We start from the raw sequence: 18,321 nt of genomic DNA, 5'->3' as shown, positions 1-18,321 counted from the left end.
AGCTTCTGGAGTCAGTACAGACAAGAGGAGAGGAGCTGAACAGACAGATCCAGTCAGAGCTGTGTTTTATGGGAACAAGGGGCCAAATAAGTGTTTTGTTCATATTATTAATATTGTGATTAGAACTGTATACTGAACCAGTTATATGTTTGTTTACAGTTCCACCAAACTGCGACCATAAAAGCAATCAATCATCAAATAATTGCATACAAACAAACCAATAGCAGATTGCAGATAGGCCTCTCAGGGAGAATATAAAGTGCTTAAATAACTTAAAGTGAGAGAACAGATACTGAAGAGAGGAATATATCCACCATTTATGTTAAATGACAAGATTGACCCACCATCTTAGGCATACCGCCATTTTGTGATACTATATGCAACACGTGTTTTGCACATGGACTATCTGCTGCGGAGGCGGCAGTGTTATATATGAAGAAAAGTTGACGTTAATAAAGAAGTTATTTGAAGCATTCGGCGTGCTCTTTTAGCCTACTCTTCCCATAGAACGGCGCTAGAGGACTTAAAGGAGAGTAACAGACAGTCTGGTTGGACTAAAAGGATAGAGATATCAAATTCTTCGAATGCCACAGCGCAAAAGGCACTTTATTGTGCTGCACCTGCCACAATAATGGTAATCTGAATACAGTATAAAAGAAGAAAGCACAAGAGCAAAAAAGATACAATCTAATGTTCAATGTAGATAACAAGATACCATATTTTACCGTGGTCATACTGCCTTTATAAATCAGTGCTTTTGAGGCAGTGGTGATGGGCATTGGGCAACATTTTGCTCCTCTATAAGAGGTGGGCTCCTGACCTAAGAGGTAGGCTCCTGACCATATCTTCATATGACCGTACTCTCAGACGTACCACATCTGTTTCTTTCCTACATTGCCTTTCAGCCCAATTCAAAGGAGTAGAGCTTTAGAAAAAAAGGAGCTATTTTTCGAATTACACTAGACAGCCCTTTTATTAGGATATATTGTATATTTAATAGAAATTTACACATGACTTTTTAAGTGATTTCTTAATGAAATGGAAAATACTGATTAATGCTATTTCTTACCTCCAACAAAAATAGGTAGCCAATGCAACCAATCCAAGCAGTAGCAGGGAGAAGATTGTTCCGATAGTTGCTGGAATTATAATATTTGTAGAACTGAGGACTTTATCTGAAAGTCAACATAATATATATATCAAACATTAAATCATGACCCATAGGACTAAGTAAATCATCTCAAATCACATTATAGTACAGTGCGTCGGTGGCCCACTGCAATAGGGTTAATGTGCTGTCATTGTGCATTATGTATCCCTATGGATAGGGAGGAAACAGTTATCTAGCCAGTCTCCTTGCTCAGTTGCTGTGTAGTTGCTAGGTGTGGGCTGGTTCCACCCTAGTGTCAGAAGCTGATGTGTAGTTAGGAAAGGTTCACATCACCATTTTGTTTTCCGTTCATCTCATCCGTCAGAAAAACAGAAAATGAAAAACAGATAAAGTATCCTTTGTGACGGATCTCAAGCACTGAAAGCTAAACGGTGATGTGAACCTAACCGCAGTCAGTGGGCAGTGTGCGAAGCTGGAGGTTGATGTGGAGACAGAGGTACAGAGAGGGAGTTCACCTGAGAAAACCAGAAATTATGTGCAGATAGCAGCAAACAAAACAGAACAAAAAGTGTCCGGAGAGAAAGGAACCAAATAACAGCCTCTGAGAGAGAAACAGGTACAATGCCCATGACAAAGGGAGAGTGCAGTGAAAAGTGATGTATGCATATTAATAAATGAATAGAAATAGAGGAACAGAAATTACCGCCAGTTCTGGGCTAAATTACTACCGCAAAATCAGTGTTGGACACATAAGATACCTAGGCGATACTCCGGTGGTGCTCGGTCGGCATGTACAAAGTCCAATTCACAAGTTTAAATCCAAGTGGGTAGCAGGACACAATATGGGAATGTTGGCAACAGGCTTTCAGCAGAGGTCTGTGCTTTCTCAATTTCCATGATGAAGTAGGTGTACACTTACATGTATACCTGTGCGTACCTGCGTCATCAAAGATTACTATGCCACATAATGGCTGCAACAGTGTAGCATACATACCTTCTTATTTACATTAATATATTATAAAAATACACTCATATCTATCTTATCATTAGCCTAAAGGCCTGCCTTTGCCCTCAAAATCAGGCTCAGGCCTCTCACTGCGACAGATTTTGGCCCCTGCCCGTTCCCTTTGAAGTGCTTGTCACCTTTCTTTTTGACATACTGTATAATAAAAGAATTAAAGTAAAATTAAAATAATACACCCCAAAATAATTATGTAGTACAAAGTAACTTCACCGCTGAACGGCAATTAAGACATATACTTTTTCTTAATACTATAAACCAGTCTTCCAGAGGCTCTACCTCACTTCCAGGCACGGTAAAGGTGCAGCACTCCAGCAGACACACCGCTTAGTCTTGGCTTCACAATAAATTATATTAGATAACGCTGGCTGTCACTCAATATAGGGAGTTACACGGTTCTGTTTTTTGCATCACAAGTTTATTGATAGCTGCTTATTTCCTTATTAAAACAATGTAATAATCCACACAACAATATATAATAATATTATATTTTTATATTTATTATATATTGTTGTGTGGATTATTACATTGATTACATTGATTATCAATAAACTTTGGATGCAAAAAAACAGAACCGTGTAACTCCCTATATTGAGTGACAGCCAGCGTTATCTAATATATTTTTTCTTATGAACCCCCCCCAAAAAAAGATAACAATCACAACTCACCGCAGAATGGCTAATGGGACGTGCATATATTTCCTTTTAATACATCCTGTAAATGGCTGTAGTACAATGTAACTTTACCGCTGAACGGCAATGATGACACATATTTTATCCTTTTTTTTCTCCTATTAATACACCCCCCTAAAAATGTAAAACAATGTAAAAATCATAGCAGATCAGCTAATAGGTGTCACGGATGGTGTAACAGAAAACAAGAAGTTACAAATAAGGATCCGACTGGCTTGATCCGAAACTAAGGAACAAAAGGGTGACCCCTATTTAAGCCCTGAAACTCTCCCTGTCTTCTCAGCCCATGCAAAGATCTCTATGATAGAAAATTGCATGCCCTCGTGCCTCGACTGTATGACACCCGAACACCCTATAATAGTGAGGGGACACGACCACCGGCTCTCTACACTTAATACGGCGGGAGTCAGGGTCACCTAGGATCAAGCAAACAGGAAAACACAAATAAACGAACAGACTTATCTGTAGAAGTATCAGTTGTAGCATCCAGCACTTACACACTCCAGGAAGTTCTATAAACCGCAAAGTGATGCAGTATGGGAGGGGATTTAAAGGGATGCAATCAGTGCAACTAGATGACAGCTGAGAGAGGGAAACGAGATGACAAAACGAAAGCAAAACAAAAGAACCTCAAGCAGGAGGTTCTGAAGAACATCTGTCAGAGCTTCTCAGATGTCTGGCGGTGACAGTACCCCTCCTTCTATGAGTGGACTCTGGACACTCAGAGCCCACCTTCTCAGGATGGGACCTATGGAAAGCCCTGATGAGACGAGTGGCCTTAATGTCCGTCACTGGGACCCACATCCTCTCCTCAGGACCATAACCCTCCCAATGAACGAGGTACTGGAGAGAACCGCGGACAACACGAGAATCCACAATCCTAGAGACCTGAAATTCAAGATTACCATCAACCACAATCGGAGGAGGAGGCAAAGAGGAGGGTACTATGGATCTTCCAAGTCTGAGGAAGATCAAGACGGTAGGCAACAGGATTGATGACGGACAAGATTTTGTAAGGCCCAATAAACTTAGGACCCAACTTCCAGGAGGGAACCTTCAATTTGATATTCTTAGTAGACAACCACACCAGATCACCAACATTCAGGTCCGGACCAGGCACACGTCTCTTATCCGCCACACGCTTATATCTCTCACTCATGCTCTTTAGATTATCCTGAATCTTTTGCCAAATAGATGACAAAGACGAGGAGAATCTCTCCTCATCAGGTAAACCAGAAGACCCCTCTCCAGAGAATGTCCCAAACTGCGGATGAAACCCATATGCACCAAAAAATGGTGACTTATCAGAGGACTCCTGATGACGGTTATTTAAAGCAAACTCAGCAAGGGACAAAAAAGTACACCAATCCTCCTAATTCTCTGCCACAAAACAGCGCAGATATGTCTCCAGATACTGATTGATGCGCTCTTTCTGGCCATTCGACTGCGGGTGGAAAGCAGAAGAGAATGACATCCGAACCCCCAAGCGAGAACAGAAAGCCTTCTAGAAACTGGAAACAAACTGCGTGCCCCTATCAGAGACTATGTCTGAAGGAATACCATGCAATTTGACAATTTGATCAATAAATGCCTGCGCCAGCGTCTTAGCATTGGGCAACCCAGGAAAAGGAATGAAATGTGCCATTTTGCTAACACGGTCCACCACCGCCAGAATCACAGTCTTCCCCGAGGAACGAGGCAGGTCCGTAATGAATTCCATAGACAGATGTGTCCAAGGACAGGAAGGAATGGGTAACGGAAGAAGAGGACCTGATGGCCGCGAATGAGGGACTTTGGCACGAGCGCAGGTCTCGCAGGCTGCCACAAAACCCTCAACCGACTTATAAAGCGCTGGCCACCAGAATCTCTGAGCGATGAGATCCACTGTGGCTCTACCCCCCGGGTACCCAGCAAGGACAGTATTGTGGTGCTCCTTAAAAACCTTGTGTCTTAAAGCGAGAGGCACAAACAACCTCCCAGGGGGACAAAGATCAGGAGCCTCTGCCTGGGCTGCCTGAACCTCTGCCTCCAATTCAGGATAAAGAGCAGAGACCACCACACCTTCAGCCAAAATGGGACCCGGGTCTTCAAAATTCCCACCTCCCGGAAAACAACGTGACAGGGCATCCGCCTTCACATTCTTAACCCCAGGGCGGAACGTGACAACAAAATTAAACCTTGAAAAGAACAAAGACCATCTGGCCTGTCTCGGGTTCAGACGCTTGGCTGACTCCAAGTAGGCCAGATTCTTATGGTCGGTAAACACGGTAATAGGGTGTCTGGCTCCCTCTAGCCAATGGCGCCATTCCTCAAAAGCTAACTTGATGGCCAACAACTCCCTATCTCCCACATCGTAATTTCTCTCTGCGGAGGAGAGTTTCTTCGAGAAAAAGGCACACGGTCGCCATTTGGCAGGAGAGGGACCCTGAGACAAGACCGCACCCACACCCACCTCAGAAGCGTCCACCTCAACTATGAAGGGCAGAGAGATATCAGGTTGTACCAAGATGGGAGCGGAAGCAAAACTCTCCTTGATACTAGAAAAGGCCTTACGCGCCTCTACCGACCAGGAGGAAAAATCTACCCCCTTTCTAGTCATATCAGTGAGTGGTTTAACAACAGAGGAATAATTCAAAATAAACTTCCTGTAATAATTGGCAAAACCCAAAAACGCATCAGCGCCTTCTGATTCTCAGGAAGCTCCCACTCAAGCACAGCGCGGACCTTCTCGGGGTCCATGCGAAAACCAGAAGCGGAGAGAAGAAACCCCAGAAATTGAATTTCTGGAACCGCAAACACACATTTTTCCAGTTTAGCGTACAATTTATTCTCCCGCAGGATGAGCAAGACCTGACGTAGGTGGTCCTTATGAGTTTTGAAATCAGGAGAAAAAATCTAAATGTCATCTAGATACACTAGTACAAATTTCCCCATTAAATGATAAAAAATGCTGTTCACAAAATGCTGAAAGACGGCTGGAGCATTCATCAAACCAAAAGGCATAACCAAATTCTCAAAATGGCCCTCAGGGGTATTGAAGGCCGTCTTCCATTCGTCTCCTTCTCTGACCCTGACCAGGTTGTATGCCCCTCTTAGATCCAACTTGGAAAAAACTTTAGCCCCAACAACCTGGTTAAACAGGTCCGGGATCAGAGGAAGCGGATAAGGGTCACGAATTGTGATACTGTTCAGCTTCCCTGAAATCCAGACATGGTCTTAAAGAACCATCTTTTTTCTTAACAAAGAAAAAAACAGCGGCAACAGGTGACTTCGAGGGTCGTATGTGTCCCTTTCTCAGGCTCTCAGAGATATAAGCACGCATAGCGACCCTTTCAGGTTGGGAGAGATTGTATAAACGAGATTTAGGCAGCTTGGCGCCTGGGATGAGATTAATAGGGCAATCATACTCCCTGTGAGGGGGCAAGCTCCTGAACACCACTCTCAGAAAACACATCCGAAAATTCAGAGAGAAAAGATGGTACAGTCTTAGTAGAAACCTCTGAAACAGATGTCGTGAGGCAATTCTCTCTGCAAAAGTCACTCCAACCATTTATTTGCCTCGCTTGCCAATCAATGGTGGGGTTATGTTTAGTGAGCCAGGGTAGCCCCAACACTAGAGGAGTAGGCAACCCGCTTAGGACGAAACATGACACATCCTCAACATGAGTATCACTCACAATCAAACGGATATTGTGAACTATGCCCTTTAACGATTTCTGAGAAAGTGGAGCGGAATCAATAGCAAAAACAGGTATATCCTTTCCCAAAGTGCCTACCTGGAAACCATGTGTTATAGCAAATTGATTATCAATGAGATTGACAGCTGCTCCACTATCTACAAAAATCTCACAAAAAATGTTCTTGCTCTCTAGCGCCACCCTGGCAGGTAGGACAAAACGGGAACTACAGGCAATCGGAAAACCTTCAATTTCCGCATCAACCTTGCCAATAGTAACAGATGGAACGTTTTAGAGGATTTTTTTCTTTTTGTTTCTTTATTACTCTCAAAAAACTGCCTGAATCTCCTAGAGGGACAAACATTTGCCAAATGATTTATACCTCCACAACAGAAACAAACCCTCCTCTGAGAGCTGAATCTTCTATTGTCAGAGGCAAGCAAACCCAGCTGCATGGGCTCCTGCTCAGAGGGGATTGAGAGAGACTGAGACCCCTGCGCACTGAATGAGACCGCCGCACTGTCCTTGGACTGAGTATGACGCCTGTCAATACGAACGGCCCGAGACATGGCAGAGTCCAAGGAGGTAGGTCTCTCATGAAAGGCAAATGCATCTTTCAATCCCTCTGAAAGACCATGGCAAAATTGACTTCGGAGTGCAGCATCATTCCAACCAGTATCAGCTGCCCAACTCTGAAATTCTGAACAGTATATTTCTGCGGACTGTTTACCCTGGCATAAAAGACTTAGTCTAGACTCAGCCAGAGCAATATGATCCGGATCATCATATATCTGACCCAGGGCTAAAAAAAAATCATCCACTGAACGGAGGGGCCGTGCCCCCACCGGCAGCGAAAAGGCCCAGGACTGAGCGTTATCCCTGAGCAGCGAGATGATGATCCCCATCCTCTGCTCCTCATCACCAGAGGAAAGGGGAAGTAGGCGAAAATGGAGTTTGCAAGCCTCTCTAAAACGAACAAAATTCTCACTACCCCTGGAGAACTTATCCAGGAGCGAGATCTTAGGCTCAGAACAAACTCCATGAACGCAAGCTGAACCTGTCACCTGAAACTGAGATACAGTTTTACGGAGATCTGCTACCTCCAATGAAAGACCCTGCATATGTTCAGTCAAAAGTGAAACCGGATCCATGCTTAAGACGGTTTTGGCGGTTTATAATGTCACGGATGGTGTAACAGAAAACAAGAAGTTACAAATAAGGATCCAACTGGCTTGATCCAAAACTAAGGAACAAGCCCTGAAACTAACATTTAAGCCCTGAAACTCTCCCTGTCTTCTTAGCCCATGCAAAGACCTCTATGATAGAAAATTGCCTGCCCTCGTGCCTTGACTGTATGACACCTGAACACCCTATAATTGTGAGGGGACATGACCACCGGCTCCCTACACTTAATACGGAGGGAGTTAGGGTCACCTAGGATCAAGCAAACAGGAAAACACAAATAAACATACAGACTTATCTGTAGACGCATCAGTTGTAGCATCCAGCATGTACACACTCCAGGAAGTTGTATAAACTACAAAGTGATGCAGTATGGGAGGGGATTTAAAGGGATGCAATAAGTGCAACTAGATGACAGCTGAGAGAGGGAAACGAGATGACAAAACAAAAGCAAAACAAAAGAACCTCAAGCAGGAGGTTCTGAAGAACGTCTTTCAGAGCTTCTCAGATGTCTGGCGGTGACAATAGGACAAAGGTATATTTTCTGTTAATACACCCTGTAAATAGCTGTAGTACAATGTAATTTCACCCCATAAAAAGAATATAACAATCACAATTCACCGCAAAATGGCTAATGAGATGTACGTATATTTTATTTTAATACACCCCGTAAATGGCTATATAGCAATATAACTTTGCTGCAGAACAGCAATTATGACATATATTTTTTCCTTTTTTTCCCATTAATACACCCCCCCAAAAAATGTAAAACAATGTAAAATCACAGAAGAGCGGCTAATAAGACTTATGTATATTTGCTATTAATACACCCCGTAATTAGCTGTAGTACAATGTAACTTCACCACTGAATGGCAATTAAGACCTATATTTTTTTCTATTAATAACCCCCCCCCAAAAAAAATATAACAATCAAAATTCACTGCAGAACGGCTAATAAGACGTATGTATATTTCCTATTAATACACCCCTTAAATTGCTAAAGTAGAATGTAACTTCACCACAGAATGGCAATTATGACATATTTTATTTTTTTTCCTTTTAATACACCCCCTAAAAAAAAGTATAACTATGTAAAATCACAGCAGAGCAGCTAATAAGACGGAAGTATATTTCCTATTAATACACCCCGTAAATGGCTGTAGTACAATGTAACTTCACAGCTGAATGGCAATTATGACTAGAGATGAGCGAATAGAAGTTTACGAAGTGGAATTCAATCCGAATTTCAGGAAAAATTTGATTAGCACAGAATCTGAATTTCCTCAAGCTTTGTGGTAACGAATCACATTTTTTTTCTAAAATGGCAGCTGCACATGTTAGGACATGGAGCAAAGAACTCTGGGAACTAGGGAACACCCACAATGCCACGCATGCAGCCAATCAGCAGCCAGCCATCCCCTGTGATGTCACAGCCCTATAAATACCCTCAGCTATTTTGGATTCTGCCATTTTCAAGTGTGCTTAGTGCAAGGAGAGATGTCAGCAGGCAATATGGACATTGCTAGGAAAGACTTCATTGTGCTGAAAAAATGATTTACAAGTTCAGGGAAAGATTAGTCAAGGTGTAGGGAAAGTATAGGGAGGCATCATTTACGCTATAAAAAGAGAACAGGGTGCAATAGGAGCGAGTCTATTACACCTTGCTGCTATTATTGGGGATCCAAATTGCTTTTAGATTGTTTGCACTATAGGATACACCACTTATTCCAGCAAAACTTGCTTGTGATTGGGGTGCAAGTTCTGTGATACAGCCATTTACATACGTCCTATTAGCCATTCTGCATTGATTTTACATTGTTTTATTTATTTTTTTGTGGTGTAGAAATAGGAAAAAAAGTAGAAGATATATGTCATCATTGCTGTTCAATGGTGAAGTTACATTGTACTACATCCATTTACGTGGGGTAGAAAAAATATATACGTATGTCCCATTAGCTGTTCTGCAGTGAATTGTGATCGTTATACGGATGTAGCAGAGTTAACACACATGCATTATGAGACATGTTATGTAAACTAAATGCAATTAAATGCCTTAACCACCTCAATGACTTAAACCCCCTTAATGACCAGACCACTTTTTACAATTCTGCACTGCACTACTTTCACGGTTTATTGCTCGGTCATACAACTTACCACCCAAACGAATTTTACCTCCTTTCCTTCTCACTAATAGAGATTTCATTTGGTGGTATGTCATTGCTGCTGACATTTTAACTTTTTTTGTTATTAATTGAAATTTAACAAATTTTTTTGCAAATAAATGATATTTTTCACTTTCAGTTGTAAAATTTTTCAAATAAAACTACATTTCTATATAAATTTTTCTCTAAATTCTTTCCAAAATGGGGTCACTTGTGGGGTAGTTATACTGCCCTGGCATTTTAGGGGCTCTAATGCGTAAGAAGTAGTTTGAAATCAAAATGTGTAAAAAATGCCCTGTGAAATCCTAAAGGTGCTCTTTGGAATGTGGGCCCCTTTGCCCACCTAGGCTGCAAAAAAGTGTCACACATGTGGTATCGCCGTACTCAGGAGAAGTTGGGCAATGTGTTTTGGGGTGTCTTTTTACATATACCCATGCTGGGTGAGAGAAATATCTCTCTAAAAGACAACTTTTCCCCTTCTTTTATACAAAGTTGGCATTTGACAGAGATATTTATCCCACCCAGTATGGGTATATGTAAAAAGATACCCCAAAACACATTGCCCAACTTCTCCTGAATACGGCGATACCATATGTGTGACACTTTTTTGCAGCCTAGGTGCGCAAAGGGGCCCAAATTCCAATGAGTACCTTTTAGGAGGGCATTTTTAGACATTTGGATTCCAGACTTCTTCTCACACTTAAGGGCCCCTAAAATGCCAGGGCAGTATAAATACCCCACATGTGACCCCATTTTGGAAAAAAGACACCCCAAGGTATTCCATGAGGGGCATGGCAAGTTCATAGAAGATTATTTTTTTTGGCACAAGTTAGCGGAAAATGATTTTTTTTTGTTTTTTCTCACAAAGTCTCCCTTTCTGCTAACTTGGGACAAAAATTTCAATCTTTCATGGACTCAATATGCCCCTCAGCGAATACCTTGGGGTGTCTTCTTTCCAAAATGGGGTCATTTGTGGGGTGTTTGTACTACCCTGGCATTTGAGGGTCTCCGCAATCATTACATGTATGGCCAGCATTAGGAGTTTCTGCTATTCTCCTTATATTAAGCATACAGGTAATGAAATTTTATTTTTTCCGTTCAGCCTCTGGGTTGAAAGAAAAAATGAACGGCTAAGATTTCTTCATTCGCATCGATCAATGTGGATGAAAAAATCTCTGCCAAAAAAAAAAGGAGGGGAAAGCCGTCTGCCAGGACATAGGAGCTCCGCCCAACATCCAAACCCACTCAGCTCGTATGCCCTGGCAAATCCGATTTCTCCATTCACATCAATCTATGTGGATGAAAAAATCATTGCCGGGATTTTTTTTATTTTATTTTTATATACAAAGTGTTTGCCAAAGCATATGAACACCACCGCCTCCTCAGCTCATAAGCCTCGGCAAACGTATCTTTTGCTGCTGAGGAGAAATCTCGTCTTGCAGCGCCGCATACACCGACTTTTGTGTAATCTGACAGCAGCGCAATGCTTCTGTCAGAATGCACATCAGTGCTGCAGCTGGTTCATCGGTTGGTCCACCTAGAAGGTAAAAAAAACACAAAACAAAAAATAAAAAACCAGGCCGCAACACAATAAATGTATTAACATTATATAACATTTGAACTGAACATTAACTTTTTTACTTACCGTTGATTTTTTATTTGATTTTTTTACCTTTATGGGACAAACCTCTCCTTCCCCATGGGACAATGTGCAAAGCGCAAATCGGCCAGAGATGTTACATTATGCACTTTGTCCCAGGTGAAAGGAGAGGTTTGCTGCAGCTGTGAGTGAAAGGGCCCTAATAGCCCTGTGTGCCTGTCCTGTGTGACGCAATCCCTATGCTAAGTGTACCTGTGTGTGGTACTTCCGGAAACACTCCCCTAAGCATAGGGCAGGGCGGTCAGGGCAGTCAGGACAGAAATAGCGGGTGTCGCGCCTTATTCCACTCTTGCTACAGACACAACATCTTTTTCGGGGTGACGGTTGGTTTGAGGTACCAGAAACGACATTGGGGAAATGTCGCTCGTGTACACGTCTCACTACACTGATGGATGGGGCCACGGAACCTCCTGGATACAGGAGGTTCTCGATGATCTCTTCCTGAAATTTGAGGAAGAATCCTGTTCTCCCAGCCTTACTGTAGAGAACAAAACTATTGTACATAGCCAATTGAATAAAATATACAGACACCTTCTTATACCAGCGTCTGGTGCGGCGGGACACTAAATAAGGAGCCAACATCTGGTCATTGAAGTCCACAACTCCCATGAGCAAATTATAGTCGTGGACCGAGAGGGGCTTTTCAATGACACTGGTTGCTCGTTCAATTTGTATTGTTGTGTCTGCGTGAATGGAGGAGAGCATGTAAACGTCACGCTTGTCTCTCCATTTCACCGCGAGCAGTTCTTCGTTACACAAGGCAGCCCTCTCCCCCCTTGCAAGACGGGTGGTAATGAGCCGTTGGGGGAAGCCTCGTGACTAGGTTGCGCGGTGCCACAGCTTGTGTAGAAATTGTCCACATAAAGATGGTACCCCTTGCCAAATAAGGGTGACACCAAGTCCCAGACTGTCTTCCCACTGCTCCCCAGGTAGTCAGTGCAACCGACCGGCTCCAGGGTCTGATCTTTACCCTCGTAGATCCGAAATTTGTGGGTATAGCCTGTGGCCCTTTCACAGAGCTTATACAATTTGACCCCATACCAGGCGCGCTTGCTTGGGATGTATTGTTTGAAGCCAAGGCGCCCGGTAAAATGTATAAGGGACTCGTCTATGCAGATGTTTTGCTCAGGGGTATACAAATCTGCAAATTTGGTGTTAAAGTGGTCTATGAGGGGCCGAATTTTGTGGAGCCGGTAAAAAGCTGGGTGGCCTCTGGGACGATAGGTGCTGTTGTCACTAAAGTGCAGGAAACGCAGGATGGTCTCAAATCGTGTCCTGGACATGGCAGCAGAGAACATGGGCATGTGATGAATTGGGTTCGTGGACCAATATGACAGCAATTCATGCTTTTTGGTTAGGCCCATGTTGAGGAGAAGGCCCAGAAAAATTTAAAATTCGGAAACTTGAACGGGTTTCCACCCGACTGAGCATAAAAGCTTGGCGGCTATAAATTGAGTGGCATACCGATTTGTTTCTGCCACAACTAAGTCCAAGAGCTCCGCAGTCAAGAACAGCTCAAAAAACCCCAGTGCCGAACCGATCTAAGCTGTCTCAACCCGAACTCCAGACTGGGCGGTAAAAGGGGGAACTACTGGTGCGGCTGAAGTTGGGGGCTGCCAATCAGGGTTTGCCAGCACCTCAGGGACTCTAGGGGCTCTACGGGCCTATCTGTGCGGTGGCTGCGACGGGGGAACTATTGCACGTGCCACCGTACCAGCTTCAACTGCCCTTCTGGTGCTCGCCACTTCACCATGTTGTACGGCAGTGCTGGTACTAGGTCCAGGATGGGCTGCGCTGCTGGTGTATGCCTCACCACGTAATCCGACAGCGCCAGCCCTCACTCTGCTGCCCTTGAAGCGGATCCTGCGCAACCTGTGGTCTAGCAACACGGGGCTGGGTACGCCTGGTGGTATCAGGGACCTCAGCCTCCTCGTCCGAACTTTGGGTCAGAGAGCCACTGCTTTCTACAGGTTCGTATTCTGACCCGCTGGATTAGTCAGATGAGGGTTCCCATTCCTCATCCGACTGGGTCAGAAAACCTGTAGGCCTCTTCAGAAGAATACCCCTTATTTTCCATTTGGTCAACTAAATTTAGGGGGTATTCCCTGAGACTACTCAAGAAAAAAAGCAAGCCTGTCTTACAAATGGGAGGCTAGCGAAGTACCGGAAGCCGCTGCAATTGATAAAAAATATCAAAACTGATTTTTTTATCGCCGCAGCGGGCGTGGGTGAACGCAGGTGTGGGCGACCGATCAGGCCTGATCGGGCAAACACTGCGTTTTGGGTGGAGGGCGAACTAAGTTGACACTAATACTATTATAGATCTGACCGTGATCAGTTCTGATCACTTACAGATACTATAAAAGTACAAATGCTGATTAGTGATACTCTCTGTGGTGCGGTGGGCTGGGCGCTAACCGATGCTAACTACCTACCAAAGGGGCCTAAACTATCCTAAACCTAACAGTCAATACTAGTGAAAAAAAAAAGTGACAGTTTACACTGATCACTTTTTTCCCTTTCGCTAGGTGATTGACAGGGGCGATCAAGGGGTTAATTGGGGTGATGGGGGGGGGGGTGATCTGGGGCTATGTGTGGTGTTGGTGTGTACTCACTGTGATCTGTGCTCCTCTGCTGGAACCAACCGACGAAAAGGACCATCAGAGGAGCACAGAAGACATTTAACACCTTATATTTATAAATATAAGGTGTTAGATGGCTTGTGATTCGTTTTTTTGAAAATCATCAGCCTGCCAGCGACGATCATTGGCTGGCAGGCTGATGTCGAACTTGTCCTCTAACTTTTGCCGGCGCGTCAAGGAGGAACAAAACGACCGCCTCCGGAACGCAATCCTGCGTTAGGCGGTCCGGAGGCGGTTAAGCAATTGCATTTTAATGGCTTTTGTTTCAAGATAACAAAATGGCCGTTTTAGTGTTGTGACGTGAGAGCACATGCGTGTACTGGCTGGGAACACGTAGTATACGTCATAGGGACATGCGCAGTGGTGATCCAGGCACGCCGGATCGCACATGTCAGCATGGAATACAGCCGTCCTTCATCCTGCATTCTCTACACACATCACCTGTACGAGTAAGCACTTATCACTTTATGTAATTGTCTACAGTTGGCACTGATAATATTATTAATTATGTATCTGTATGGATATTTTACTATACCTTATATTCACGGAATTAATTTTTATTCAATTAGGTGTACCACGATTGGATCATGCTTTATTGTTGGTTTTATCTGTCTCTATATTTATGATGTATCATGTATTTTTGATTCTTTATTAATTATGTTCACTTGACATGTAATTGGTTATGGTTAGCTATAACACTACATATGTTCAGAGCTTGGTTTGTACACACTGCTTGAGGAAGGTTCCTGTGTAAGAGCCGAAACGTCACTACAGCCTTATGGGTAAATAACGTTTTTTCATTTTTATTTATTGGAGTGCTGCCCTTCTTTTCATCGCTTGCATCTTATTGGATTGGCTGATATCCACACTGGGCTTTTTTGCACCCTTCATCCATTTTTTATCTGTGACGGTGCTGCCATCTCTTCTTTTCTTTTTATATATATATATCTTAATTGCCGTTCAGAAATAAAGTAACATTGTACTACAGCCTTTTTTGGGGGGGTATTATTTAAATTTTATTATTTTATTATATAGTATGTCAGACAGACAGGTGACTGACCCTTCAAAGTGAATTGGCAGTGGCCAAAATGTTTCTGTCCCCTGCAGCAGAAGAAGGGGTGGTTGCAGCAGGAGTCCCAGCAAGAGGCCTGAGCTCCAGGTGTCATCAAGCGGTAGTGTCTTGACCAGCATCCCAGCGGTGCTTGAATGGTTGACTCCGTCTTTGACTTTGTCGCAAGTGACATCAGACACCCCCAGCCAAGAGTCGGTGGGTTCCTCTGACACAACGCTTAGTTGGCATTGCCTGGAAGCAGGCCCTGTGCCCCCACCTGTCCTGAACCTTCCTCTGTCAATTTCAGTTCCCTCAGCATGGGAAGTATTATATGCCGTAGACTGGGCTCCAATTTTCAGTAAGGACGAGGTACTAGAGGACATTCAGCAGCTACTGCAAAGCCAAGATCTGGAGGAGACATCCGCCACTTCCTCCGGTAGGCAGGCAAGTAGTAATGAGTCGCGTGGGAGAAGGTGTTGCGATCGGTCAGGCTCCTGGCCCTGAGACTATTGAGGGGGACATCAGTGACATGCAGACAGTAGAGGATGATGATGATGATGATGATGTAGCCGATCGCATTCGGGAGCCGGGTGAATTAGGGGCTTCATTATCATCATCATCATCATCATCATCATCATCATCATCATCATTAGGAGAAGAGAGTGGCAGCTTGTCGTGAGGCAGTGGCTGAGCCAGCAGGGTGGCAGTGTGACTGTGAGTCAGCAGGGTGGAAGCAGTGGGAAGTCGGGAGCCAAACTTGCCCGGTGTATATCACCTGCTCTGCAGGAGCCTACCCGCTCGGAAAATAGCGGTGCATGGGTTCACGGAGGCAGCGGTAGCAGGCAGTCAGCACGGAGTGTTGTGGTGAAAATGGCATACTCGGCAGTATGGCAATGTTTTGTTAGGCCACCTGAGGAGGTAAACATGGCCATTTGCCAAATTTGTAGGCCGAAGGTGAGACGTGGTAAGGGTGCCAATGTTGGCACCACAGCCCTGCGTCAACACATGCAGCGTCACCATAAAGTGGCCTGGGAGAACCGTGGCTCCGATGTGGTGATCCAGACTGCCGCAGCAACCGCTGCATCACCCAGTGGCACGCACCCAATTTCATGCAGTCAAGGCTCCACCACCTCAGCCGAAAGGAGCTGTCTGTCCTTCCCATCATCTGCTGGTCCTGATGCTCCTGCTCCTCCTCCTACTCCTCGTTAGTCATTCTGTCAGCAATCGATCACCAAAGCGATTGCTAAGAGACAACAGTATGCGTGCACTCATCCAATGGCGCAGAAGCTGAATGTGCTCCTGGGCAGGTTGCTGGCGCTGAAGTCCCTCCCTTTCCAAGTAGTGGACTGGTGGCTTGTGCCAAGTTAAGGTGGGGAGTCCCAAGCCGGCATTTCTTTGCAGTACCAGTCTTGCACACATATGCAGAACAGAAGGTGGGCCAGTCCTTGAGCCTGTCGGTGTCTGCCTAAGTGCACGGCAGTGCTGACGTGTGAGCTGTAACGATGGGCAAGGACAATATATGTCCTTTACGGCCCACTGAGTGAATGTGGTTCCTGCCCAGCCACACCAGCAACTTGGCCAGGTGATGCCGCTTCCACCTCCACGTTCTCAAGCCGTTGATCCTGCGACAATGTCCACCTCTGCCTCCTAATCTTCCACCGTGTCCTCAGCCTCCACTGCAGAGACAATTCACAGTGCCCCTCCAGCATACCATATGTGCAGGACACGGCAGTGTCATGCTGTTCTGCACCTGGTTTGCCTGGGTGAATGGAGTCACACAGAGGATTAACATCCTTCATCAAGAAAACAAAGCCTGGCTTTCTCCTCGATAACTCAAAATCGGAACCATTGTGACAGAAAATGGGAAGAACAAGGTGTTGGCGCTGCGTCAAAGAGGGCTGAGCCATGTGCCCTGCATGGAGCATGTGTTTAATCTGGTTGCAAAGCAGTTCCTGAAGTCTTTCACCCATCTGCAGGACATCCTGAAAATGGCTTTGAAACTTTGCATGCACTTCAGCCACTTGCACACCGCAAAGCACACGCTCCTTGAGTTGCAGCGGCAGAACGGCATACCCTAACATAAGTTGATATGCAACATTTCCACCCGTTGGAATTCCACGCTCCATATGTTGGACCTATTATATGAACAGAGAAAGGCCATAAACGATTTCTTGATGATACAGGTGGACAGAGGTACTCCCCTGTGTAACTTTGATGTTAGCCAGCGGCAGCTCATGTGTGACACCTGCCGTTTGCTCAGGCCCTTAGAGGAGGCCACTTTATTTGTCATTCGTCAGGACTTTGGGTTGAACAATGTAATTTCACTGATTCATGTCCTGGAAAAGATGCTGCTAAATCTTAGTGGGCAGGTTTTTTCTACACAGGTGACAGGAGAGGAGGAGCAGGAGCAGCCGGAAGAACTATAAGGCGTTGAGGAAGACGAGGCAGATGGAGATGGAGGCAGGGAGTCTCTCCGAGTCACTTGTGCAAATGGCCCGATGCATGCTCAGTTGCTTGAGTAGTGACAGCCGAATTGTCACCATTCTGCAGAGGGATGACTACTGTCTGTCCACCATGTTAGACCCTCGCTACTGGTCCAAAATGGGGGCCTTTTTTACACCTGCTGGGAGGGAGGACAAACTGAACTACTATCAAGACATCCTATGTAGTCAGTTGGCCGCTGCCTAAGTGTGCCATCGCCCATCCTCATGCAGGTCTGACTGGGGGGGCCCTCTGCCCTCATATTCTATTACCATGGCTGCTGGGGGGGCAGCTGCAGTTCCAGCTCCATCAGCTTTTTAAGTCTGGAGTCGCTGATAAGCAGTTTTCTTAACCCGCCTTCTGAAAAAACTACTCACCCGCAGCAGCAGCTAGACATTGAGCAGAACCTGAACCAGCAGGTTGTGGCATAGTTGGAGTTCACCCTGCCATCCCACATCGAAGATCCCCTGGACTACTGGCCAGACAAACTTGATTTGTGGCCGCAACTGGCCAAGTTTTCCCTGGATGATCTTTCCTGCCCGGCCAGCAGTATGGCATCAGAGCGGGTGTTTGGTGCGGCGGGGGCCATAGTTACCCTAAGGAGAACTCGCCTGTCCACCCAAAATGTGGAGAAACTTACCT

The 18,321-nt window shown here is 44.9% G+C and overlaps 1 protein-coding gene across 2 annotated transcripts in view; it reads right to left on the bottom strand.

The window, feature by feature from the left end:
* Nucleotides 1-18,321, bottom strand: part of LOC122929123 (B-cell receptor CD22-like) — a 518,995-nt gene that overhangs the window by 66,586 nt on the left and 434,088 nt on the right. For both annotated transcript variants that reach the window (XM_044282611.1, XM_044282613.1), the window contains one exon: nucleotides 1,070-1,175. In XM_044282611.1, the coding sequence (XP_044138546.1) occupies nucleotides 1,070-1,175 (106 nt within the window). The remainder of the gene's footprint in view (nucleotides 1-1,069; nucleotides 1,176-18,321) is intronic.

The sequence above is a fragment of the Bufo gargarizans genome, chromosome 2 (assembly GCF_014858855.1).
Source record: "Bufo gargarizans isolate SCDJY-AF-19 chromosome 2, ASM1485885v1, whole genome shotgun sequence".
In the NCBI taxonomy this organism is placed as follows: domain Eukaryota; kingdom Metazoa; phylum Chordata; class Amphibia; order Anura; family Bufonidae; genus Bufo; species Bufo gargarizans.
The sequence above is the reverse complement of the archived record's forward strand: the minus strand, read 5'-3'. Positions and strand labels throughout refer to the sequence as shown.